Source organism: Hippoglossus hippoglossus, chromosome 5 (genome assembly GCF_009819705.1).
Source record: "Hippoglossus hippoglossus isolate fHipHip1 chromosome 5, fHipHip1.pri, whole genome shotgun sequence".
Classification (NCBI taxonomy): Eukaryota; Metazoa; Chordata; class Actinopteri; order Pleuronectiformes; family Pleuronectidae; genus Hippoglossus; species Hippoglossus hippoglossus.
The window spans coordinates 13,018,856-13,044,760 of NC_047155.1; the positions used below are offsets into that span (position 1 = coordinate 13,018,856).

The 25,905-nt window shown below is 42.2% G+C and overlaps 1 protein-coding gene across 20 annotated transcripts in view; it reads left to right on the forward strand.

The window, feature by feature from the left end:
• Window positions 1-25,905, forward strand: part of cadpsb (Ca2+-dependent activator protein for secretion b) — a 61,472-nt gene that overhangs the window by 18,973 nt on the left and 16,594 nt on the right. For 6 of the 20 annotated variants that reach the window (XM_034586303.1, XM_034586319.1, XM_034586320.1 and 3 more), the window contains exons 4-18: window positions 7,215-7,295; window positions 7,576-7,809; window positions 8,943-9,064; window positions 12,215-12,326; window positions 13,202-13,341; window positions 13,710-13,776; window positions 14,387-14,495; window positions 14,591-14,803; window positions 17,868-17,879; window positions 20,829-20,965; window positions 21,076-21,263; window positions 22,650-22,751; window positions 22,852-22,915; window positions 22,989-23,112; window positions 24,481-24,549. In XM_034586303.1, coding sequence (XP_034442194.1) covers window positions 7,215-7,295; window positions 7,576-7,809; window positions 8,943-9,064; window positions 12,215-12,326; window positions 13,202-13,341; window positions 13,710-13,776; window positions 14,387-14,495; window positions 14,591-14,803; window positions 17,868-17,879; window positions 20,829-20,965; window positions 21,076-21,263; window positions 22,650-22,751; window positions 22,852-22,915; window positions 22,989-23,112; window positions 24,481-24,549 — 1,774 coding nt within the window. Of the gene's footprint in view, window positions 1-7,214; window positions 7,296-7,575; window positions 7,810-8,942; window positions 9,065-12,214; window positions 12,327-13,201; window positions 13,342-13,709; window positions 13,777-14,386; window positions 14,496-14,590; window positions 14,804-17,867; window positions 17,880-20,828; window positions 20,966-21,075; window positions 21,264-22,649; window positions 22,752-22,851; window positions 22,916-22,988; window positions 23,113-24,480; window positions 24,550-25,434; window positions 25,468-25,905 lie in introns of all 20 variants that reach the window. The other 14 variants (XM_034586308.1, XM_034586309.1, XM_034586311.1 and 11 more) reach the window with 5 other exon arrangements.

Sequence of the window (25,905 nt, forward strand, 5' to 3'; positions counted from 1 at the left end):
GTATGTGTTAGTGTGTACAGATTAATACTGGGAAGTCATATTTATTTTTGACACAACAGGTAAAGGTGGCGTCCCGGTCCTAGTTGTGAGAAGGGACCGATTTGGGAAGGAGAATTAAAATGTATAATTTCATCCAGTTGCTTTCTCAGCTGTTCCTGGAGTCGTCCCTCTCTTTTCAGTTGCTGTTGTTCTCAGAGTACTAACGGCGGCTTTGAGCATCTCCCCCTAAAGGATCAAATCCACACTTAAAGGAGAGGCTCAGGGCTGCTGGGATTTGATGAAAGGTTTTCATTGACTGGCTGAAATTCAGAGGCCAGGTTCATTTTGCTTTTTTGGGGGCGATTTCCATTATTTGTAGTTACATCTAAACAGTAAAAAGCAAGCGCTGGTCTATTTCCGTCTCGTGCTGAAGTAAGAGCAGCTCCTGGAAATGACTAAGACTGATTGGTGCGGCCAGCAGCTGTTCCAGCCAGACACTGAACCACTCGGCTCCCTAATGGCGGCAGAGTTTTTGTGGCTGTGGAGACACCAAGCATGACCAAACAACTGTAAGGAAACGTTTGGTGTCTACACTGCAAAAACCATAATGTGTTGCCGACGGTCAAAGAAGGGAAAAGATTTGTGATTGAGAGTCTGGCTGTGGTATGGTTCACAGTTTGTTTGTTTAGTTTCAGACAAACAGACGTGGCATGATTCAGTCATATATCTGCAGACTGTCGAGGGAAAAAGTAGACAAACAAGATATTCTGCTTCTCCAATATTCTTTAACAAAAAAAATATCTTGTGCACATTAGTTAGTGGTAGTGCAGCACACTCCGCACACCATGCACCGGATGACATTTACCACATTCTAACAGGATTCTGTAAAAGCATTTGTGATGCTTACAGTGACATTTGTTTCTAAACTGGTTTGTGTTGAAAGAAAAATCCCAGAATAATCTTGTTGACACTTTCCAGGGAAAAAAAGATATTTGATATCGACATGTATTGACCTGTATTAGCATGTTTCATACAGCTTGTGCTTTAGGTTGTAGCGATGTTTCCTTACATTTAATTTCCCACGATTTCACATCTCTTGTGTATTAAGTTTTATTAGATGAATTTATCACAGTGAGCTTTACAAAAACACACACAGCTTAAACCATGGTTTTATGTGTCTATTTTTAGAGTGCTTTACCATTAGCGCTGCATTAACACACAGCAGACGGAACAGGATTAGCGGTTCACGTTGGTGTGACGTCAGCAGAATTTGAAGACGATAAAAGTAAAGACCACATATAGGGGGTAATTTTGGGCGGTAATGGCGTCTGGCATTGCTTCTCTGGCCATCCTTGAGGATGTAGCAACCTAGTATCATCAGGCTGTCTGTAGGAACAGTCCTTCAGTCCACAAAGTACCAGCAAAATGTGTCTATAGCATACTAGAGCACTTGGCTGGAGCAGAGCAATCTAATCGCATGACATGTTGACATGTACCAAAAAAGAAATGATTATCAAATCCATTTACCATTAGACATGTAGGAACATTTCATCAATCATCAAAATCCAAATGATCTATTTTCTGTCCATCAGCGTATCACTTAATTGACTAATCGTTTCAGCACCAGTAACGTTAACCCTTACTACAGTATGTGAGGGTTTAAATCCCTGATATTTAGTCACATCAGCAGATACTCCCACTAAAATTATTCCTTAATCTCAAGCGGCTGAGTAAATTACCCAACCCTTGATTCGTCAAAGTAAGGCGGAGGCTCATCGGAATGAGACTTTACCCCCACAGTCATAAATCATGGCCTGTGGGCCTCCCAGACTGACAGACCATATTCAAATCCGCTTTCCCTCTTTCAGGCTTTGAAGCAACTCCCTCTTCTTCTCTTTAATTTGTCTTGTCAGCCACTGTTAGTTTGGAAATGAGGCCTGAGCTCTTCCTGGTTGAGCCTGCATCTGATATAATTTTGTAATGGAGCCTCTTCACTGCACACGGGATAGGGAGAGGATGAAAGCATTTGCTATGCCCAGCTACCTCTAGGCTGAAAAGGCAGTGGTGCTGAAATGCAGGGGGAAGCTGGATGGAACCTGCTTGGTTTTAAATTTAGACAATGTTTATTATGAGGAGAAAAAGAGTCAGTGCCCATGAGCTTTCTTCGCCAAAAGCAGAGGATTTGGACCTGTCACATTTCAAATCAAATAGTTGCGACTATTTTTTCAATGTGTTCAAGGTTAAATTGAATGTCGTAGCATTCAAAAGTGCATTTTAATCATTAGGGTTAGGGGTTAGGGTTAGGATAGTCCTCTGGCACGGGTACTGCATTCGCCATTGGGGTTAAAAGTAGTATTTCTTCCTTTTCGCCAGCTCAGTTGGTCTCTCCCTACCTGCCCTTTTCCTGCTGAAACACCCAATCACATTTGGCTGTTACTCAAGTTAAAGTGGTCTGTAGCTGATAATTAATAAAACTAAATGAGGAAACAGGAAGAGGTTGGCAGGGAGGGAGAGCCAATGAGAGATCCAGACTCTGATGATGAGAGGAGGAGTACGACAGGGAGAGATCAACTGAGTCAGGGAAGAAGAAAAACTTCTACCTTCAACCATAAAGGCTAATGCAGTCACTGTGGGTTTGGTAAAAGGAGAATTCTATGCAGTGTGTGTGTGTGTGTGTGTATTGAAGGCAATGTGGTCCGACCATTGCTCTCAGCTCTAAACTTGACTTGTTACTTCATACGTCATTAAGTCTATGTTTCACTGTAACATAGTGAAAGAGGATTTTTCTACCATGTACACATGAGCACATTTTGTAATTAGCATGCCTTGCATGTCTCCACACTCACAAAAGAGAAGCGTTTTCTCACATTGTGCACTTTTCTAATACACACACACACACACACAGCAGATCTAAATATAGACCAGCTGCTTCGACTCCTCCAGGTCCCATGCAGCTCCAATCTAGTTCTGCCCGCCCAGTCTTTGTTCTCGACAAGAATCCACCCCTGGTCGGCCGTGTTGTCTGTTGCTTATGTCCCAGCATCCACCTGGGAATCTGTTATCAGCTGGGCGGTTAACTACCCACCTGCTTCTCCTCTGTCACCTTGAACCTGCTGTCAGCTTGGCCAGCACTGGGGCAGTGTCACCTTTATTAAGCTGCGTTCTGCTGTCAGCTCGAGTAACATAGAGGGAAACTTACCTTTTAGCCAGTTTTATTTCATATGGGATTGCCTGTCCACCTACATCAGCCTGTGGGCTGCTGACAACTGTGACCTTTCAGTAGTGGTGGGCCTGTGCAGATTGGGGTGCTGTGGGGCACAGTAGGGGGTGGCTATTAGTTCACCTGCACACTGACCTCCAGTTCTACTTCCTCCCACAGACAGAACTGCCTGTGTTTTTCTCTCCTGTCAAGGCAGAGTCGGAAGTAATAGCAGATACCGGCCCCCTCCCCCTTCAGATTACATGCGTCAGAGTCACTCCTCTCACGTTAGACATTTTGTAGATGAGCTGCCTCAGTATTAAATTTAAGTTCTGAGGTATTGCTGACAATTTTGCAGCCTTGAAATTTTACCTGGACATATAGATTTAGGTTGGTTGTGTTTAGTGAGATGGGGGGGGCACAAAGATGACAGTAGAAGCTCAGCGTCAGTCAGCGACAGCCAAGCGGCTGGATTTCCAGGCATGGCACTGACAGTTGTTTCGGGATTGCTGGCACTGCAGTCCGACGGTGCCCAGAGCTCGGAGTGTTTTGACAGGCAGCACAGATCGTCAGCAGCAGGGGAGAAGAAGCTGCTCGAGCACAGCTCAGTCAGGAAGGCAATCAGTATGTGTCACAGTTATGGTTGTGGTGAAATCTATTTTTCCACAACTGGACACGACAAGGAAAAAAAAACCCTCCTGCTTGTGAGACTTCCCACCACAGGATGATCAGCACTGTTTCAGCCTCACTGCGTGGCAGCACAGTACTGAGTACTACTGTGCTGCGTTTCTTCTGCAGCTGGTGGCACAGTCTGATTACGTGCTCTACTAAACAGGAACTCTGGGTTATGTAGCGGGGTGGCTGCTCAGTGGCCAGCACTGGTAATACACTAGACTTGACAGTTCACACTAACTGTTATCTATTCAAGAGGCCATCTGGTTGACATCACTTCATACCGTCCAGGATGATGAACAGAGCCATTTCCAGAAATTGGTAAAGTGGGAAGAATTCATACAATGATTTTAACAAACATGATCTGTATGAGCAAGAGCACTATTTCTGCAAGACTGCTGTTTTGAAGTCAATCAATAAACAGATCACCCGACACGTGTTATTGTTTACCTCCTCCATGTCCTGTTTGGTACTTGATCTCAGCCGGAGCTTGTGCTCTTAACGGCTGCACCGAGACTTCAGCTGCTTCTCTCTTTAAAAGGATTGTTGGAAAGGCAGAGAATCAATGTAGCAAAACCGAAAAGACAAGGCCTTTCAATGTAATAGGAGAGTGAAGTACCCTAATGCACAGAGAGGTCAGCTCTGGCACTCGGCCCAACAGCAGGAGATCAGCACAGTGAATCATACATAGAGTCAGGTGATCAGTTAGACAGAGGTTCAGAGGTGGAGAAAGTACACTATGTGTTTGGGGAAAATCCAAAAATGTCCACTGCATTTTACTTTTCTATACTTTTGTCTTCATTCAGGCTATACTTGTAAAGAAGTGAAAAGTGTATATTATGTACATATTCCCTGTATTTGTATTCTATTGTCTTTCCTAATGCTCTCATTCTGACTATCTGCTGCTGTGACAAGTGAATTTTTCTGACACAATGTCAATAAAGTTTTATCTTATCTTAAATTATGTTATCGTTCCCAAACTAGCCAGGAAAAAAACCAAACATCAAATCATAATTGCCTTTCAGGGCATCTTAAGTTTATAAGAAGAGCATTTTAAAGCAACAGAAACACAAAACCTACAATATTATAAATTACATTTGCTGCTGCTTTGTATTAAAATAAATGTTATGCAAACTTTTTTTTGCATACTAATGCAGACAAATTTCAAAGTATGTTTGTATTCATTGAAACTTTCAAGGGTTTGAACCTCGCTTTGTCTACTTCCTCAAAGTTGGAGATGAATAAAATAGAAACTAAAAGCTTGTATCTTATACAAACTAAGTAGCCTATGGAATAAATGTCTTCATATTTTCTTCCGAAGAAACGTTTGTCAACAAACTGCTTTTAAATGATTTGTACATCTCAAGGATTTTGAAATGTATCGACACTAGGGGCAAGGCAAGGTTGATTATATTTGTCAGTAAAGACTCAGACAACAGGTTTGCGACTCCCCAGGTACGACTGCTCGCAGATATGTCTCAATGAGTCTGTGGTCGTCAGAGAGGATGTGGTGTTGACTGGTGAGTCACAGCATCGAGCCCGACAAGAACTGGGCATTATAGCTGAGAGAATAACTGAGGGAGTGAAGCACAGGAGAGCCAGAGAGAGACATCAGCCCTCTCTTCTATTTCCTTGTGTCGGCTAATATAAAACTCTCATTCATTATTGATGTGAGAGAACCCTGAATTCTTCTGCTTTTCATTACTCCAGGGAAAAAACCAGGCTAACAGATGTCAGGCATCCTTGCCCAGAGCTGAAATTGTCCGATGCTAGCAGTTTTTAAATTAAATTTTCACAGTTTTTGTTCCCTAAATTATGCTCAAACTTTGAATGTGTTTCAATGTCTTAATTTACAGATAAGATCTTTATATTTCTTCTCTCTATTCAACCATGTCAGAAAGATGAATTTTCGTTCTGCTGAAAAGAGAAAATTTCCAAACACTCAACAAGGAAAAAATGAAAAGAACATCTCCACACACTCGTCCATTCACGGTCACTATGGTGATGGCTGCGTGGTGACGGAGGGATGAAGTTTCTTTTGATTTAAATTTCGATCTAATAGTGTGCCACCCCATGCTGCTATGATTGTAGCCTGTTAGAACAAACTCTGATTAGCCTTTCTATGCTCTGCTCTACCATTTGCATCAGTACCATTCAGAACACCTTTTGGATTTGCCTTGACACGTTTGCGTCTCCCCGCAACCGCTGCTAATCTAGATTTCTGTCATTTACATTAAAGTTAACCTTAAAGCTGTTTGGTGCATTTTACATTCAGTCTTTCTCATTAAATAACACTGTAGTTTTCAATGACGTTTAACAGTCTGATGATTCTTGACCAATGGACAGGCGGTTCCGACCATGTATACTGGCGTCTGCTATAATGAACATATTGATCGCATTTCTTTTCTCAATAAACATTTGCTACTTAATTTTTTCATCCATGTTTGCTAGCTTTCGTCTTCTTCCCTGCCTTTACAGGCACATTGCTTAACTTTGTTGCATGTTATCCCTCCACCAATAGTTTGGTTGAATAGTTTGAAACCATAGCCGTGGTAATGAGGTCTCGTTGATACACACGCTCGACCCAGTGTGCAGAAGAACTTCGATAAATGACAGAAACCATCTTTGAGAAAATTGTATTCATTGACCTTCACTGCAGCCAACCTCCAAGTGGCCATCGAGATGCTTTGGCTTTGCTTTCGGGGAGATGTCATGTCGTCCATCTTTATAAACAGTCTATGTGTGCAACCAATGTCAGGGTTCACATTACACCACCTGGGACCCAGTCGTAAAAGCATTGCTCAATAGTGCCTCCAGAGGCCAATAAGTGGACAGGGTGCCTGTAAATTACCTTCATCAATGTACAAAATTGTCGCCCCTCCATTACTCACTCTGTTAACATTTTGCCATTGCAGCAGAGATCTGGGATCCTCTTCTGTCCCTTCAATGCAACAACAACCCTTCATAGCAACAGTGGCTTCAATAAATTTCTTATAATTTAAGTAAATAAACAGGATTTTATAAATTATTTAGGAAATTAGTAGGAATGAAAATATAAACATCCCTCTTTTATACAAGCTCATTTTTGTGAAGGTCACAAGGGGCTGCACATATGTATGTATTTCATATGTACATTTCCAAATATTGTAACAAAACCCCAAAATATGTCATTATATGTTACCAAACAAAAAATATAGGCTAATTAAGATTCATGTGTTGTAGGCATAAGGTGGAGAGATAAACGTGGCTTGGAGATGAGGTTGACCTTGACCTTGGACCCTGGCCCCTAGCCCCTGGCCTCTGGCCCCTGGCTGTATTCAAGCATTGCGAACTCATTGACCTCCTCCTCTGTGTTTATCAATAGCTGGACAACCTGGATGAGCAGGCTGCACAGATCAGGAGGGAGTTGGATGGTCGTCTTCAGATGGCGGACCAGATTGCCAGGGTGAGTCAGAGTCTGCGGGGGACTCAGGATTGTTTCTAATATGCTTTGTCGTATACTTAATATGTCACTAATATGGTGTGGCATCAAGTGTGAGCTGCCACCCACAGAGGAACAGACTTTTTTTTGTAGAATGCATATTTGCCAACATTTATTGTATATCTTTTACACTTAATTAGCTATCCATAATCTAATAATAACTTGGATTTTAGAAGCTGAATCATTTACTTCTTGTCATCAAGGCTTTGGTTCAGTACTGAATCTTCTCCGGTTCTGTCAACAGGGTGGTAAATTCCCCAAGTTCGTGTCTAAGGAGATGGAAGCCATGTACATCGAGGAGCTCAAGTCTTCAGTGAATCAGCTGATGGCCAATCTGGAGAGCATGCCCGTGTCCAAGGGTGGAGAGTTTAAACTGCAGAAGATGAAACGGGGACACAACACCTCCATCATCGACATGGGCCAGGAGGACGAGAACACACTGTCCAAGTCTGATGTGGTTCTGTCCTTCACTCTGGAGGTACCCTGCATGAGCAACGACGCTATAGAGTAGTCACGTGAATGTAAAAACCTCATTGCAGTACAAGGTTTTAACCATTCGGACACATTTCTCAGGATTTCTGTCTCTAGCCACATGGAGCGAACATTATCCCATTCGAAAGTCTAAATTCAAATAACTCATAAATCAGAGCTGTCGTCAACTCCTCGTCAGCTCCAGACTAAGTATAGAAACAGATCACAGACCTGTACCAGGGGCCTGAACAGATGTTGTCTGAAGAACAGACTGACAGACTCACACAGACACGCACACACACAGACACACAAAAACCCATTCACCTGCTCTTTAACGGGGAACGTGAGTCATCTTGTTATCAGCATGTCTGCGATGAGCTATCACCACCGCACAGGGAGCCATCACACCTCATGCCTTATGATGCAGTGCTATTTCAGAATCAGGAGGTACACAGTGTGCATGAATATGACACTATTTTTCCGTTCCTTAACACAGATGTGGGCACACAACATGGATTTTGAATGCTGCGATTATTTGCACAATAGTGGCAATTAGGTATTTGTGTGAGGTGGTAAGTGCGCGGTGTTCCGGTGAAGCCTAATTTTCAAGTTTGTTTACTTTCCAACTGATTGGCTGCAGCAGCTGCCAGAAATCCCTCAGCGACAGACCTGGGAATCCTTCAGAGAGTCGAGCTGGAATCAGCTGCAAGTTAGAACAGAAAACCTTTAGCATTTTGGATCCCGGTATATGAGAAATATTGGTATCATGATGATGCTCAGGGACGATCGTGATATGATCTTCACATAAAGTATAAGTTCATGTTTATGTATCTTAATGTTTTTGTTTACTGGTGCTAATTGAGCGTGCATCTGTAAGATAACAGGACCGATAAACCATATGCAAACAGCGACAGTCAAACTTTAAATTGGCGCCATGAAGACATCAGTGGATCTGGTGGATGGTTTGTCCTCCTAACAATTTACAGCTTCGACATAACCACCACCCCTGGTGATTTAGGATTCTGTTTAAGGTTTGATGTAGTAGAATAAACCCATAAGCAGCTTTCCTCTATAACCTATTTTCCAAGAGATGACTCACTCCTCATCTACAACCTTCACTGAGGCTTCTGTGCTTCCCAGGTGGTGATCATGGAAGTGCAGGGGCTGAAGTCTCTGGCTCCGAACAGGATCGTCTACTGCACCATGGAGGTGGAGGGAGGCGAGAAACTCCAGACCGACCAGGCAGAGGCATCCAAGCCAACGTAAGGGCCTACGCATAACATCAGAATTAATGAGATGCCTGTATGCCTGTTATTTAGACTTGATGTCATTGATCAGCCCTTTAAGACACGAATGAGACATTATTAACACAGTTCATCACCATCGCCCACATCCCACTCATTATCACACATCAGGTAGGTACGTTCAATGTGTAATTCACTCTATATCCACTATGGCAGGTCCCAGCAGTTTGCACGTATCCAAAAATACATTGTTCCCTCACTTCTTGTTCATGCCAGAATGATAACAAGGTCGCGGTAAAGGAAAAAAACACACATCTTTCACTAGCCACATCTGCCTTTAGTCCATATTGGACGGCACAAGATGGAAGAGAAAGCGTCCATGAAACATTCATGCAAATAGGAGCTATTTTAAGGTCCAGATACCTTCCTCTGATCTCCCTAAATCAAGAGCCATTTTATGAAGAGAGTATGAGAGAGATGGAGGAACATGAATGAGAGAAGGGATTAGAGGAGAACATGTCGAGGGTTGTGTGTGTGTGTGTGTGTGTGTGTGTGTGTGTGTGTGTGTGTGTGTGTGTGTGTGTGTGTGTGTGTGTATGGGAAAAAACATGTTTGAGATAAATGCATTAATGTGCATACTACTGCAGGTTATTTGCATACAGTAATTGCTTGTATTTGGTGAATGTGCTCAGACTGACATTCTTGCTATTGTATATTTACACTTTACCCCTGGTGAATTATTGATTGAAGGGTTCATAGTGTTCTAATGTTTCCATTAGAATGATTTTCTTTGTAATTGTGTAGTAATTCTTCAGTTGTTTGTTTGTTTTTAGCCACACAGTCGTATATTTTGGAGAAAGAACCGTAAGAGCGCAAGCACTGACACATCCATTTATAGACCTTAGATTGATCCACAAGGTCACCTTCATGGCAGCACAATGCCTCCATCTGACATCCACACAGCTCACCACCAGCTCCTCACCATCACTCGGCCGCTTCTCTGCTCTCCACATGCTGGAACTGGCTAAATGTACATTAAATCACAATTAATTATGAATGTCAGAGGTGGTTACAAAAAAAAACAGCTTTCCATGGTTTGAAATTGACACCATGTCCTAAATACCTCACAGAGAGAGAGAGAGAGGGTGAGAGAGAGAGAGAGAGAGAGAGAGAGAGAGAGAGAGAGAGAGAGAGAGAGAGAGAGATTCAGCTTGCGTTTATATTGTATCTCTGAGGCGGCACATGGCAGCATGACATGTTGGCAGCCGCCTATAACAGCAAGAGGTAACAAAAAGCCTATATACTGTATGTTGTGTAACGTGATTAGAGGAAAACGTGTTCACCCAGTGTTTTTGTCCCTTAATCCTTCGGGCTTATGAAGGTGGAGGTGGTTTATGAGGTTTGGTCGTTATCAGTGAATGACTCACAGTTTTTCACGTTCACATGCCCACATGTATATTGAAAACAGTGTTGGTCACTTTAATCTCTCCTCATGCACATACTGGCCTCAAACAGATCTGAGCTTGTAAAAGGTAAAGTTTGTCATTTTTGGAGGAAAAAAAAGCTCATTTGTTTTCTTGCCAGGAGTTTGATGATCAATACCACTCTCAATCCCATTAGATAAATATGTCGCTGGAGCCTGCAGCTGATTAACTAAGATTAGAAAATAGAGATTGGAAACAAGAGGAAACTCTGTCCAAAGTCAACAACTCTCTGAATATCACACAAAGCTATTGTGTTTAATCTGCACAAACACTTATACAACTGACAGTTTCTAGTTTTATGAAGATTATTAGTCATGTCTTCACTCTTGGAACCACCGCAGACTCAAGGAAGTTCATATTCAGTCAAAATTGAAATGGTATTTCAGTAAAAACAAAGTGAAAAATCAAGTGGGTATTTTCTTCGTCTTTTTGGTACCAAATTTCCTCTTCGTGTTTCTGTTCCTCCATCATGGAACATTAAAAAAACACTGTGTTAACACCAAGAGGGACTCGAACTACAAATACAGACTCAGGCTCATGTTAGTGTCTGTTGGACTGAGCATGTTAGTTTTGTCCATGAGCCAAAATCTGAGCCTAGTCTTTTCTGCTTGGAGTCTGTGTTACACCTTGTTTATGTTGGTTGCCTCCACGTATAACTGCATTAAGGTCAGCAGCACTATAGATGCTTCACTGCCTCCTAGTGTGAGCTTCAACATGCTCCATGATGTGGTGTGATACATTAAATAACTGGGATCTGCTTTGCATGTAAAAACCCTTTGGAACGTGAGTCAAACATTTATTTATTTGTTTATTAGCTCTTCAATCTTTATGTTCTTTTACTTTGAGCTGTAATTAAATAGATATCTTTCCCCTCTCGTTTTCTTCAAATGCAATCTTAAAGCATTTTTATTATTATGCCGTTTACACAGCATTTAGAGTCACCTTTTGCATTCGGAAGCTGCTTTGCAAATTAATTGCCTTGCCTTTGCGACATGCCTGTGATAAGGGTTAAATTAGTACAATACTCCTGACAGCAGAAGATAATTTTAGCCAGTCTGCAACACGCTCTCTGTGTTGCAGACCCAGAGAATAATTTTGGCTGATTAGACGGTTGTTTTTGTTGAATAAAAATCTTGCCACGTGCGGGCTTAAAGTTGTCGGGGATATAAATAGCAGGGATGCATTTAGAACAAGCGACAGCGAGGCAGAGGAATAAAGTCTGTGTGGTTTTGTCCTACTTTGAGATGTTTTAGATCCGTGTGACTCTGCAGTATTTCCTCTTTTAGAAATGACTTTAAGCCTGTCCCCCATCGCCTTTCCTCTGGGATAAAAATATATACTGCTGTGCCTGTGTGTGTGAGTGTGAGTCCATGAACAATTAATTGTCTCCCCTCCCCTTCGCTGCAATCCAGTTGCAATCCCAAAAAAGTCAGTTGTCGAGTCAAGACTATTTTTAAATAAAGAACTAAAAAACAGTGATTTTGTCTCTTAGGTTACTGTAATACTTGTAAATTAATGTTTGACCAAAGTGCTGAAGAGGCTTAAAATCCTCAAATAAAAGAAGATACAAATATGTATGTATATTTATATATGTTTGTGTGATTGCTGGAGATGAGGTCACAGTGTAGGGACACGCACGCTGTCATGGAAGCTAACCTCTGGAGTGTTTTGTTGTGTCTTTCAGCTGGGGCACCCAGGGGGACTTCACCACCACACACCCTCTGCCCGGTGTCAAGGTGAAGCTGTTTACAGAGAGCACAGGGGTGCTGGCGCTGGAGGACAAAGAACTGGGCAGGGTAAACCTACTGTCGTAATATTCACTGTTATTACCTACACAGAAATACGCTGATCTGAAGACAGGAAAATCACTTGCTTTAGATGAGGTTCAGTTGAGTATTTTGTCAAAATGTCTGGTGTATTATTACCAGATTGTGAATCAGAAAATAACCTTTTTTTGCAATCATGAAGTCGAGGTTGTCGAAATGAGAAAACTGCTCTCGTCCAACTGAATTTAGATTTTTTCATCTGAGCGTTTTTGCAAGTACAGGAGACGTGTGGCTCCCAGCATGCACTTCTCATTCACACGAACACAAACCAAATATGCTGTATTATTATAAGGGTGATTAAGAAGAGCTTCTTTTCCAATATCTATGGACAGATTTCCAATCTTTAGGTGTCACTGACTCAAATGTAAAGAGCAGAAACATCTCTCGGTTTTCCCCCTGCACTGTCCTGGGGTGTAACTGTGTAAGGACACTGTGATAGATGGTTAATGGAAGGGGGTGTTTGGGGTTTGCGTCCGGGCGCTGCACCTCAGACGTCCCTGTCATGGCAGTGACCTTGGCTGTGACAAGGCTCTTTGATCTCCCACTGCAGCAGCAGCGTTGGCAGGAAGGCAGGCTGCTTTAAAGCTCTTTAACTCCGCACAGAGAGATTAGGCCTCCTCTTCGGGGAGGCAGAGAAAAGCGCCGCTCTGTTTCTCGACACTGACTCACGTTATTCTTTCACTTTTGCAACACAAACACACTTAATCACCAGTCCTGGCAAACACATGCATCGTGTTGCTGAATGTCGCACAGGAAGAGATTAAAGATTTACCTCCTGGATATCCGGATTAATAATCATGAATTTTGACTTCGCTGTCTTTTTTTTTCTTTTCATTTGAGTGCAGGTCGTCCTCCACCCAACTCCTAACAGCCCCAAGCAGTCAGAGCTCCACAAGATGACTGTGACCAAGGCTTGCCCCGACCAAGATCTCCGGATCAAACTGGCCATACGTATGGACAAGCCACAGAACATGAAACACTGCGGGTGAGGCTCCCGCGGCCGTGTTAACTGTGTTGTGACGTTCCCATGTGCTTCTCATTTTCCATGTCTTTCTTATAGAACTCCAGCCCTCTCGACTCCTTGGCCTCATTTCTAGTCACGTAGCATGGAAAAATACTGTGAAGAGCTCTACTCCCCCTGGTGGACACCAGTGTATAGATTTCAAAATACAGATTTTTTTTGTCATTTGAAGTTGGAAAAAAACTCAAAATAATGAGGGCAACATTTATCGAATTCCCATTATGTAACCCCGAAGCAAATTCTCTCATGTCTGAAGCGAAACGCATTTTAATGAACTGTTTCTGTGTGATTGTATTGTTTTATCTCCTTGTGTGTGAACCATGTTTTGACAGGTATCTGTGGGCCTTTGGGAAGAATGTGTGGAAGCGCTGGAAGAAGCGATTCTTTGTTCTAGTGCAGGTGAGATATCTTTGAAATAAACCAGTTTTTAGCCGAAGTGAAGTAGCAGTGACCTTTAAAGTTGGGATCATTGCTGTTTTAAGCCAGTGACATATTTAAAGATTCAATTAAACCAACTGAGTCACAACATTTAGTGCTTTTTGAGGATAAAAAGAATATTTGCATTGTCTGAATGTGCGTAGATTGTTTTTTTTTCCTGGATTACGGAAAAACTACTCAACAGATTTCCATGAAATCTTTTAGAGGGGTTGGTTATGACCCAAGGGAAAAACTTTTGATGCAGATTTCTATCAGGGGCGGATCCAGAATTTATTTTTCTCACTTTCTTTAAGAAAGTATGACATTTTTACCAATCTCCAATGAGAAATTGATGGATCTAGATAAAGAAAAATCTGATATATATTTAGGGAACAGATTTCTATGAGTGTGTACAATTTGGTGCAGCTTGATTGAATTTTAGGGGACTGTTGGGCCTTGATGAAGGTATGCACTCTTCTGAGAGCTATTATTTCTCTGATTTAAAATTAGCTTTGTCTTTCAGAAACAATATAGAATTCAACAGCTTTCTTCTTTCGCTGGTTGAAGTGATGGTTCATAATTTGTTTTACAGGTGAGCCAGTATACATTCGCCATGTGCAGCTACAGAGAGAAAAAGTCAGAGCCACAGGAGCTTCTCCAGCTGGACGGGTATACTGTGGACTACAGTGACCCCCAGCCAGGTGGGACATCACACCCACACATCACACAACTTCAGGTGCATGTACATTATTAAAAAAAAATCATCTACTTGTATTTGGTTATGTCCCTGTCCCAGGCTTGGATGGTGGCCGGGCTTTCTTCAATGCAGTAAAGGAGGGTGACACTGTGATGTTTGCCAGCGATGATGAGCAGGACCGCATCCTGTGGGTCCAGGCCATGTATCGCGCCACTGGCCAGTCCCACAAGCCCGTCCCACCCACTCAGGTCCAGAAACTCAACTCCAAAGGGGGCGCCTCAGCCCAAATGGATGCTCCCATTTCTCAGTTCTGTAAGTAGCCTGGAACACAACATGGCCACCTAAGCAGAAAGCAGTTTCCATCCACCCAAGCAGTGAAAGCTCTAACCCATAAATGTCTCACGCCATGCGCTCCACACTGCAGTCACAAAATGTGCTGGTAGAACTAACACACAAGCACGCGCACACATGCCTTGATCTCTCACAGATCCCTCCAGCATCTGATGGACCCCCACTCATTGTCACCACTCCCACAGTGTTTAAAGGTGCAACTCCATGCTCTTCCATCACTGTGTTCACAAGGAGGTAACCAACCCGAGGTAGACCTTATTGTACAGCAGCAGGATATGGCGTGAAAACTTTGCATTAAAAAGCTAAATAGGTCACCAAACATAAGATTTGAACATTCAAGCCTGCTGGGGTTGAATTCAGACCGACAGTGCCAGGGTGTGCTGCTCTCGTCCCGACCGTAGGCCTGTTTTTAATCTAGCTCGTGGCGTCAGAGGGCAGCTCTGCAGGCGGCCGCGGTTCTGAGACCCTTCTCTCAGATTGTTCCGTGCTAACTGAATGACGGCTATAAGCCAGAAGTGTTAACCAACCTGTCACTGTACTTGCACCTCTAAGCAGCCCACAGCTCAGTTAGCAAAGTGAAGGTAAGACTGTCGTGTCAGTAGTGTGGCATCTGTACCAACTTCTCTTGTAACTGTCTCCTGTGTCCCCCCCGTCATTAAGGAAGGGAATACGATATGTTTTTTTGTAAGTTTCGCTACAAATTCAGCCGGCAATGCTTTTCTTTACATAGTCCGTTTATATTCGAATTGTTTTTTTTGGGCGTATTCTGTCAATCGTTCCCTTCTTGTTCTAGAGCAAAAGTTGAAAACTAGCGCGTTTTTGCTCAAAACAACACTAACATAGAAGTTTCTGACCCTCGGAAGTTAAGGTCACATACCTCCTAGCAATCCACAATAATAGATCCTGCTATTCAGAACAAATCATATTTTTTGTGTGCATTTTTTGGACTCAGATTGAGAATGATTTCTTTTACAACTATTTTTTTTTTTCTTCTTAGGGTGGTAGAAAAAAAAATTGGCATTCAATAGAAATACTTACTAACTAACACCCTAGGTTTACAGTAATGATAATCATAGTTATAATGATAAGTAAATTGTAAAAAGCCCCAAGTCTATGTCACTCTGTGTTAATCATATCATTGTAGTTGGACTATATGAACCACATGAATTGGACCAGTTATTCAGAATCCTATTACATAAATTCTATGTTGTTTCTCCATTGGTTTCTTTGTCCAGTATGTGATCGTTCTTGTGGTTAGTTGACGCCTCTGATGCCAGCTGTTGCCATTCAAAGCCTCCTCACAGTGGCACAGACCTCCTACCCCCCCTCCCTGAAACATTGTGGCACACCACGCGTACATGTTTCACCCCCTGGTGGTCTTGAATGGCACTGGGACCATAACATACACAGCCCTCCTGACTCTGCTGCAGTGGACCGATCGAAAAACAAGAGTTCTATGAAGGTTCTGATTTCATTTCAAGTAGTTTTTTCTACTCCTCGGAGTTGTTTTGTGCACATCACACGCCGTAAGGGTTCCATTAAATGTGAATAAACCCCAGGAAATACAACATATTAAAACAATATGAGGATATCATACTGATCAATGCCTCTAGAGCTGGCTTTAAGGGTTACTCCAGTGATTATCATAAATGTGGAAGTCAGCTCCATAAAGTCAGTCCCAAACACTACAAATCCTAAACACATGACTTTTGCCCAGTAAAACAGACACCAGACATCTGGGTAGTTGTGCAGACTCTGTTCTAAGTTTGCGTTTTTCAACTCCAACAGAAGTTAGCTGTGATGACATCACTATGACATCACTAGGGTTTTATTTTAAAGACTTGACAAAGCTCCTTCAGACACAGAAGACGTTATACAGTGGATTTCTCGTGGTGCATTTCATCAGTTTGTTCATAAAAAACCTTTTTAATATCTGCCCAAAGAGAAAAGTTACTTTAATGATAACAGCAAAATACAACAAATTGCAATTGAAACAGACTTAGTAAAATAAATATTAGTTAAATAAATTTAGTGTTTGACTTCATAGTCCACTGAAGCTTCTGCTTCCATCACAGAAACAAAAAACCGAGACAGATGAAAAGGTCAAATCTGTTTGTATGGAAGAGGAGACATACGTCAAATTCAGACGAGGAACAAACATCCGCTTTGTTCTCCACCATTTAAAGTTTGACACAAGCTTTTTTAAATTTGCCCTCTTCTTCTGAAATATTTTATCGACACCCTTCTGGAAAGATTACCAACTTCACATAAGAGTAGTGGATGAAAACGCACATTAATTCACAATTTAATAATTTGTGCTACATTTGGATAAAAAAACAGTTTGAGGAGTTTAAACTGACAAGTGGAATGATCTTTGTGTAAAATAAGTGGAGTGTTCCTTTAAAGCGCGGCACGATTTATTGCTATTGATTTATCTATTTGAACTCGACCAGGACCTTCATATTCTCTTTCCTTTTAAAAAAGACAGGCATCTTTTACACATGAAAGCGACTGTTGGGGTTTGACTTCATCATGTAGGTGTATGTGTTTGCCGTTGTCCCTTTTAAAAGTAAGACTTGTGTTTGATCTGCAGTCAGACAGAGGGACAGTACTTAACGTGTAGCTCTCCGACTCCTTAAGTACTTGTCCAAAATCCAGAATAAATAAGCTGCAGTGGAGTGATGAGGATCGTAAAATTCTCTATTCCTCCCTCTGTCTGTCTCCTCTACTCTTCTCTGTCTCTGTCTCTGTCTCTCTCTCTGTCTCTCTCTCTCTTTCTTATATGCCTCAACATCTGTTGTCAAGTTCACATATCCTCACATGTGCTCACACACCACCGCCCACAAACTCTCATGTTGGTATAGGTTGTTGTTTTTCAGTTGTGTTTTCTTCTTCATGCTTTGCCTGTACCCTTCTTGAGTAATGCAGCTGCTAGGTCAGGGTCTTTCGTGATTGCTCTCCTCCAGCCTTGTTGCTAGTCTTTATGTTATTCTGGTTTGTCCCTTCTTACCCTGCTGTCTTCTAGCTGGACTCAAGGGTAAGTGCTTCCCTGTAGCCGGCACAGCTCAGATAATCCCCGCTGATTATCTGACAAATGCAACGTTCTCTCTCTCTCTCTGTCTCTCTCTTCTCTCCCTCTTATCCTTTCTCACGTCTCGCTTCATGTCTTAGATATTAGTTGATAACTTTTTTTGTTTTGTTTTTGACGACCTCTACTTGATGATCAAAGTATAAGCATCCATTCGTGCCAGTATAGGATGCATGTACTTTTTATTCTAAGAACTTATTATTTGACTCAGCTATGGTTAAAGTTGAAAATTAGAGCTGTTACTGCATAATTGCCTTCTCTCTTTTTTTCACATTGGTGATGGGATCCCTCAGAGTAAAGCAACGGGATGATAAAATGTGACCCCATTAGAAAGAGTAAGCAAAGTAAACATCTCCTATGATTATTAATGATTTAAATTTCATGAGCTGAAAACAAACTGGTGACTCTTTTATTGCGGATGAGATCTAGAAAGAAAATCCGATTGGTTTGTACGCTCAACGATAGAAATGAGGATAAAGTGTGAATGATGACGGCTGTGATGTTAGAATATCTATTGGACGCATGGGTGAAATTTGTCCCGAGGGTTGATCATGCTTTACTGCAGAGGGCTCAATTGCTTTTAGTTCTTCTCCTTTTAACGTTTTCGATGAGAGTTGGCAAATATGTATGCGGAGTATTCTGAATGCCAAAAGACAAGGAGTAGCTAATGCCGCCCCTTCTTACAATAAAATACTCCGGACCCCCCTCTCCCCCTCTCCTCCTCCTCTTACAGTAGATGGGCTTGTAGATAGAGGCTAGACCGGTGTTACACCTCCAGAAAAGGAGAGATCTCATTTTGATTTCTTTTGACTGCCCTTTGTTTGCCTGAATAGGAGAACACCTGTGTCATGTGTCCATATACTTTTGTAACAATTACAGGAGTTTTCATTCATTTCCCCCGCCCCCCCCCCCCCCCATCTCCCAGAGAATGATACAGTTTTGCCTCTGTCAGCTTCATGCTATTTACCCATGTACTTGCACCAAATTGTATTGCTACCCTATTAGATTTCTCCAGTAGTGGTATGCCTGTTAGTGTGCTCTGTAGAGATCATGAATACACTGCAACATATTCAAGTATTGTCAACTTGCAAATGCGTAGAGAAAAAAAAAATAAGGAATGCCAAAAAAAAAAAAAAAGTAAAAGAAAATGCACATTTGAAAATGGGTCTGCAGATGTGCATGACGTTTAAAAGCTCAATGAAAAGTCATGATGTTCTCCAGCATGTGATAATTTAGAAATGTATGCAAAACTACTCGCCTACTCACGTTGGTAATTTGGTCATTTTTACTCATGGTTGAAGTACTAAGTTATTGTAAGTCATGATAATGTTACTGTAGCACTGAGATTTTTCTGGACTTCAACTCCATTTCCTCATTTAATCCAGCCAAAGGAGATACAGCCCACTCACTGTGTGTCATAGCCCCACACCAGGCACCTTCTGTTCACTCTTTGGATGATTTATCACTATCTTAACACTCCTCCACAACTTCACTTCCTTTGAAACTTGCCCCTCAGCGACTCTTCCTCTTGTGGCCATCACTCTCCAACACTTGTCGGACCACGTGTCCTTGTCCCGTGAAGGGGTCGTCTTACCCACTGAAACTTCTCTCATCCCGTCTCACGTCCAGCACCGGCCCCACCTCTACTGCCATTGACTTATCTTTGTGTTAACTGTCCTACTCTTTTTACATTATGACTTTTACTGTACCTGTCTTGTCCTTCTCCTTTGAACAACCTCTACTTCCATCGTCCACATTTGACTTGTTGTCTCACAGGTTTTCCTCCTCAGATTGGAGTTTAAAAAAAAAAAGAAGCTCATTTCCTGAAGTGTAACCCTCTGTAGGTTCAAATCCCTGTGAATGTTTAGCGTCAGTATTAATACCCTCTCCCTATTCCCTCTAACCTGGAGGTTGACAGACGTCAATTGTGCTCTATTTGGTACTCTGACCGCCCCCCCCCCAAGATCAGGCCTCTATTCCCCACCCTCACCCCCAAATCATCATCATCACACATGTCAGTGTCTCGTGGACATGACACCTGTCACTCACACACAGGACATGACAGCATCTATTTTGAATCATCCTTGTTGCCATCATCTTTGTCTCTGAAAGCTTTATTGTTTACAGAGCAAGAAATCAAGGTCAGTTTAGATGTCTTCCATTTTCCTTAAGAGAAATACAAAATAAAAAGATTATTCCACCAATGTTTTCATCAACCATATTCAAAGTTTCTTTTTTTACACAATTTGATGCCACCTTTGATCTTCCTTAACTGAGTTTCACATAGAAAGTCTCCTCTTGATACAGAGAAAGTCAAAAACCAGTGAGATCCAGATTTTCCAGCATCTGTAACTGGAGAGAATCTCTCAACTTTTTTACAACCTAGTTTTTTTATACTGTAGCTATACAGTGTGTTCAGATGAATTACTCTTTTACCATATTTCTGTCTTTTTTACGAGCACACGTCTTTAAAATTTGCCAGGACCTGAGTGACATTCAACAATAGCGAATGGCAGAATCTATTGAATACATTTAGTAGAATGCATTTCATTTTATCCAGCAGCACTTCTTCAAACACGTCTGGGACATGTAAAAATGAACCCTGTAAAACATCAGCAAATGCGACATATTAAGATTTTTGCGTGAACATACAGAAGCAACTGAGATTAGCTTCAGATCGATAGAATATCAGCCACCAATACATCAAATCTCTTTACGCTGTCTGACACAATGCAAGTTGACAATGTAAGCTGTAAGTGTTTATAATTTGCCCTTCGAAGTAGCTGAAAAACAACCCTGGTGTCTCTGTGTTGTGATAAAGATTTGCTGTTTTCCCGGGTCTCACTGATGTCCTCTCCTCTGAATCATGTGCTTTTCCCTGTGCTGTTGGCTGGATAGACGCTGACAGAGCTCAGAAACATGGCATGGATGAGTTTATCTCCGCTAACCCCTGTAGCTTTGACCACGCCTCGCTTTTTGAGATGGTGCAGCGGCTCACGTTGGACCACAGGCTCAACGACACCTTCTGCTGCCTGGTGAGTGTCTCTCTGCCCGTTATAACACACAATACATTTACGGCAGTGGGCTGCTGTTGCTTGGTGATATGCATCAATGTAACCCCCCCGTCTGTGTTTGTGTGGTGCAGGGATGGTTCAGCCCAGGCCAGGTGTTTGTCTTGGATGAGTACTGTGCCAGGAACGGAGTTCGAGGTTGTCACAGACATCTGTGTTACCTGCGTGATCTGCTGGAGAGAGCAGAAAGTGGGGCGATCATCGACCCCACTCTTCTTCACTACAGCTTCGCGTTCTGTGCCTCCCATGTCCACGGGAACAGGTGTGCCCTGATCTCTTCTTTTGAAGTGTCTGTGCTTTGTAAGCGACGTCGCTGAACAGGATCTCAAAACCCATTAAAGGAGACATATCATGCTCAAATTCAGGTTGATCATTTTAATATGGCTTATTACTGGAATATGTTAACATGCTGTAATGTTCAGAAAACACTCATATTGCCCATTGCAGCTGCATTTCTCTTTAGCCATCTGTCAGAAAGACTTTGCTCCTGTCTCTTTAAGACAGGGGGGCGTGCATTATGGCAATGCTCATCATAGTCATGTAACGTGACATCTTATCTCTATAAACAGATTGTGTGTGTCAATGTGCAGAATCTGTTTGACCAAGCACATTTAAGCAGGCAGTGGCTGCCTGCAGTGAAACCGTGTGGAGAGCAAAAGAGATGGAACACAGAGACCGACATGCACTGACTTTCCTTTTAAAAAAAAAATTAATCTGCATTCAAATGCAGTAAAAGCTGTTAATAGAGATCAGCCAAAGTTTTGTGTCACACAATCAAGTGACCTCACGATGAAGCAGAAGTGTCGGCCAAACGACTAACATGGAGTTTCAGGAGCATATAAGAAACTTATAACACTGTAGAGGAAAGAGAACAATTGAAAAAGCATAATATGTCTCCATTAAGATCACACAACATGAAATACCAGCACATGCCATTATATTAAGCGGACTGATATATCTTATACATTATAGTGTACTGAGGAGGGGGACGCACTCAATCTCTATAAACAATGGGCGAGAACAGAACAGAGTCGGACTCATCAGAAGCATCCTACACCTTTTTTTACGTCCTTCATCTTAATTAATTTGCCATATTTATGTTCTGATTTATGTTCTGTTGCTTTTATGTTGTTGTTTATTTTTTGCTGTGTTCTGTGTTCCATGTTACGTTGTTAATCAATTGTGTATCTCCACATATTTTCTTGTTTTCTTCCATTTTTTCTTTGTTTTCCTTTCTCTCTGTTCTTGTTGCCATAGTCTCTTACTGTCCATATTATTCATCCTCCCATGCGTCCGTTAAAGTCAGAGAGGGCAGCAATTACTGGGGGCCGCTGGGCTATGAGACCCTCGTTTCCCCAAAGAGCTCCCAAAGCCCAGATCCTCGCACGGCCTCTAAACGAGTACGCATATTCACGTTTAGAAAGACAAAGGATTCCAAAATGCCACTCTTTCAAGGGCCCAAAAGGTGAGAAGCTGTCATTTATTTGTACATGTAACACAAATGGAACTCAAACGACAATTTGCAGTCAGTTCCCGGGGGGATCTGATAAACCGTTAGCCAGTGTGCTTTTACTTTTTTTTTCTTTGATAAGTTAAAACCTCTGTCAGGTTTCAGTGGGCTTAACGTTTGTGGTTGTGAACCTGGCAGGCCGGACGGGCTGACCACAGTGAAAGTGGATGAGAAGGAGCGTTTCGAAGACATCAAGGAGCGGTTGCGTGTGATTTTGGAAAACCAGATTGTACATTTCAGGTAACCAACAAACTGCACATTAGCCCCAAGTCACATAACATTGTGCCCACTGGTGTTTTCTCACTGCTCATTCATTGTCTCTCTGCATCTTCTCGTTTAGATATTTTTTCCCCTTCGGCCGTCCAGAGGGTGCACTGAAGGCCACTTTATCTTTGCTGGAGAGGGTTTGTAACATTTTATGCACAGTGAAAGAACGAGTGTGATGTAATAGACCCCGCTCACACATTCCCTCTTTAGGTCCTGATGAAGGACATCGTGACCCCAGTCCCACCAGAGGAAGTTAAAGGAGTTATCCGCAAGTGTTTGGAGCAGGCTGCTCAGCTCAACTACGAGCGGATTAAAGAATATGCTAAAATTGAAGGTAAACAAAACACACAAGCCCACATCAGATAATGAGTGCAGGAGGGAATTTCTTAATGATGTAATTATTAAAACAACCACAGTGGTCATTAAAGTATGCTCTCACTTTGTTTGGTTTCAAATTGAAGTGTTCAGTCACTGGTTGTGTCTGGAAATAAAACAGGAAAAGACACGTTTTAATATTCTAAACATGTGTCCCTGTATCTACTGCAGTAAAATAATAAGATTGTTCTTCTCACTTTGACTTATTCATATATTTCTTTACACGTGGTGAATTTGGTATAATGATATATTTGTGTCCATATCTCAGATGATTTGTGGCATCCCAAATTATTTGTGACAGTGTCGGACACTTTTTGTCTCAGTCCAATAACTCTCTCCTTTGTTTCAGGCCTGCTTTAGCTCTGTGCTGTTCTGTAGGTCAAGTTCGCTTTTGTGTAGAGGTGTGTGAGTAAAAATGCATTCAAATCCAAAGCCCTGAAATCTGTTGATGTGCTGATCTCTCATTGTGCCTATTCAAACTGCGTGGTGTCCTGGCCCTCAGTCGTTCGATGATTGGACTGTGAGTTCAGCTTAACTGAATGTCCTGACATCCAGATTCCAGTCGATGCACACTCCCCCCCCCCTCTCCCATTACCTTACTGTAGCTGTTACCTCTCTGATTCCTCCAGCTGATGCTGCCCGTGCCCCTCAACAACCCCTCCCCACTGCCTCCAAATACCCGCAGCTCTCCTGTCCCCTCTGTCTTCTGTACTTGGTGAAGACCACTATCTTCCACTCCCTGTCCCTCCCTGTCTGCTCTGCTTTTCTCTCCTCGCTCACAGTCGTTGGCTGTGCCACAGTTATCACCTAATTTATTTGACTACGTGATAAGTGGCTTTGAACCAAAGGAATGCTGGGATTGAACACCTACAAACCAGCATCAGACATCTGCATGTGCTTCGAGACATAACAACATGGCCTTTCTTTATTGGCATGGATTTCATATAAAAAAAAAAAGTGACAAGACATTATATAATGTCTTATTCTCCCCTGCTGTGTTTTCTTCCTATATATTCATCAAATGCATCAACATGCACTTTGCTTGTAGAAAACTCTGATGTTGTTTATGCCTTGAAAGAAATCCCCCAGGGTGCTAAAGATACTAAGGAATTAAACCTTACTATCTTGCCATTCCATGTGAACTTACTTCCCACTGTCCTCGTGAGGCACCTGGTTCTAAACAAACCGAACATGTGACTTTACCGCAGGGCCTCCTGTCCGGCACAATACCGGTTTCACCTGGACAGCCCTCTTCCCATCAGCCTCTGACCTCTCTCCTACCCACCTCTGACCCCAGCCTCTTGCATGCCCCAATCCTTTTTTATAGGGAAAAAGAGGGAAATGTATGAGCACCCTGTCTTCTGCTTGGCGTCTCAAGTGATGGATTTAACCATCCGTGAGTACCTTCATCATCCTCTCCCCAGCCTCTATCCTCCTCCTCCTCCTCCTCCTCCTCTTTCACCTCATCTCCCCCCCACCCTCTGCCTATCCTCTCTTCTTCAGAGATGTTGCTCCTGCCATGCTTGTTTTATCTGTGCCTTTTGTCTGTGAGAGTGAGTGGGGAGCGCACCAGCCGAGAGATCTGAGCAGTACCACACTGAATCAGTCGGGGTCCTTCTTTTAGTACCATCTGTCTGTGATGGACATGAATGAGCAGTCTGGTCTGTTAGCTTCTTTCTTTTGGTTGGATGCCCGTTCCTTTGACTTGAATGCATTTTTACATTGCTTACATTGTTATCTCCTCCAGTCATTTGGTCTGATCATGTCTCAGTGGTGTGCTGTGCTGAACAGGTAGGCTTTTTTTCCACACTGTGACACCAGAGGTAGTGAAGGAGATATTGTACGAGGAGGACAGGGTAGCATATCTGAATGCAACAGCTCCTGTTTGTGTTCTTCTCCCCTTGATTCAAATCAACTCAAGTCACTCAGTGTGTCCTGTCTATGCTCCTGACAGCCGTCCGTGTGTCCTATCTGTTTACAATAGTCTGAGCTTCTGTCTGTTTGTTAACAAGCATCTTATCACAATTTTAATTTCCAATTTTCCCACAGGGTGACGTTTCAGTGTTTCTGTTTTTTATTACATGTTTGTGACGTTGTGTCTGTTGCCTAGAAACCTCAGTCCCTGGAGCTGAAAACGTCCCAGCAGATTCTTTGCGAGGGTCACATGGTGATGGATAACAACTCTGAGCTTTCCCCCCTGTAACAATGACAATAATCCCAGAACCCTGCTAATTCTAAACATCTCCTCTCTATCTCTTCTCTCCCTTTTCTCTCGCTGAAGTTGAGAAAGGTCAAAAGGATCAAAAGGATCCAGGTGAACTCATGTTTAGCTTGTGGTTAAGCCACAGTGCACACATACATGCAAATACACACCCTAAGCCCTCACCCCCTCACACACACATATACTTTATAGATTTACAACATATGCATGTATGCACAGACTTGACCTGTAGCTTATCCTTTCATACAGTATGTTATACACACTGGTTATACACAATAATATAAGTACTTAAATGTCTTGCTCTGTTTTAAATATCTCTTTTTGAAAGTACATACAGTGGAGATTGTATTACTATATATCATAACAGATCTGGTTTTAGACAGTGGAGTTTTTTTTTTAAAGTTAATATCCATCGTCAGTGGTTGAGGTTTAATCCAGTATTCACTTTAAATAATAATAATGTGTTTAAGTTGCAAAATAATATATCAAATTGCATTTTTGCATGAACAATTATAGAGTAATACAATCTCT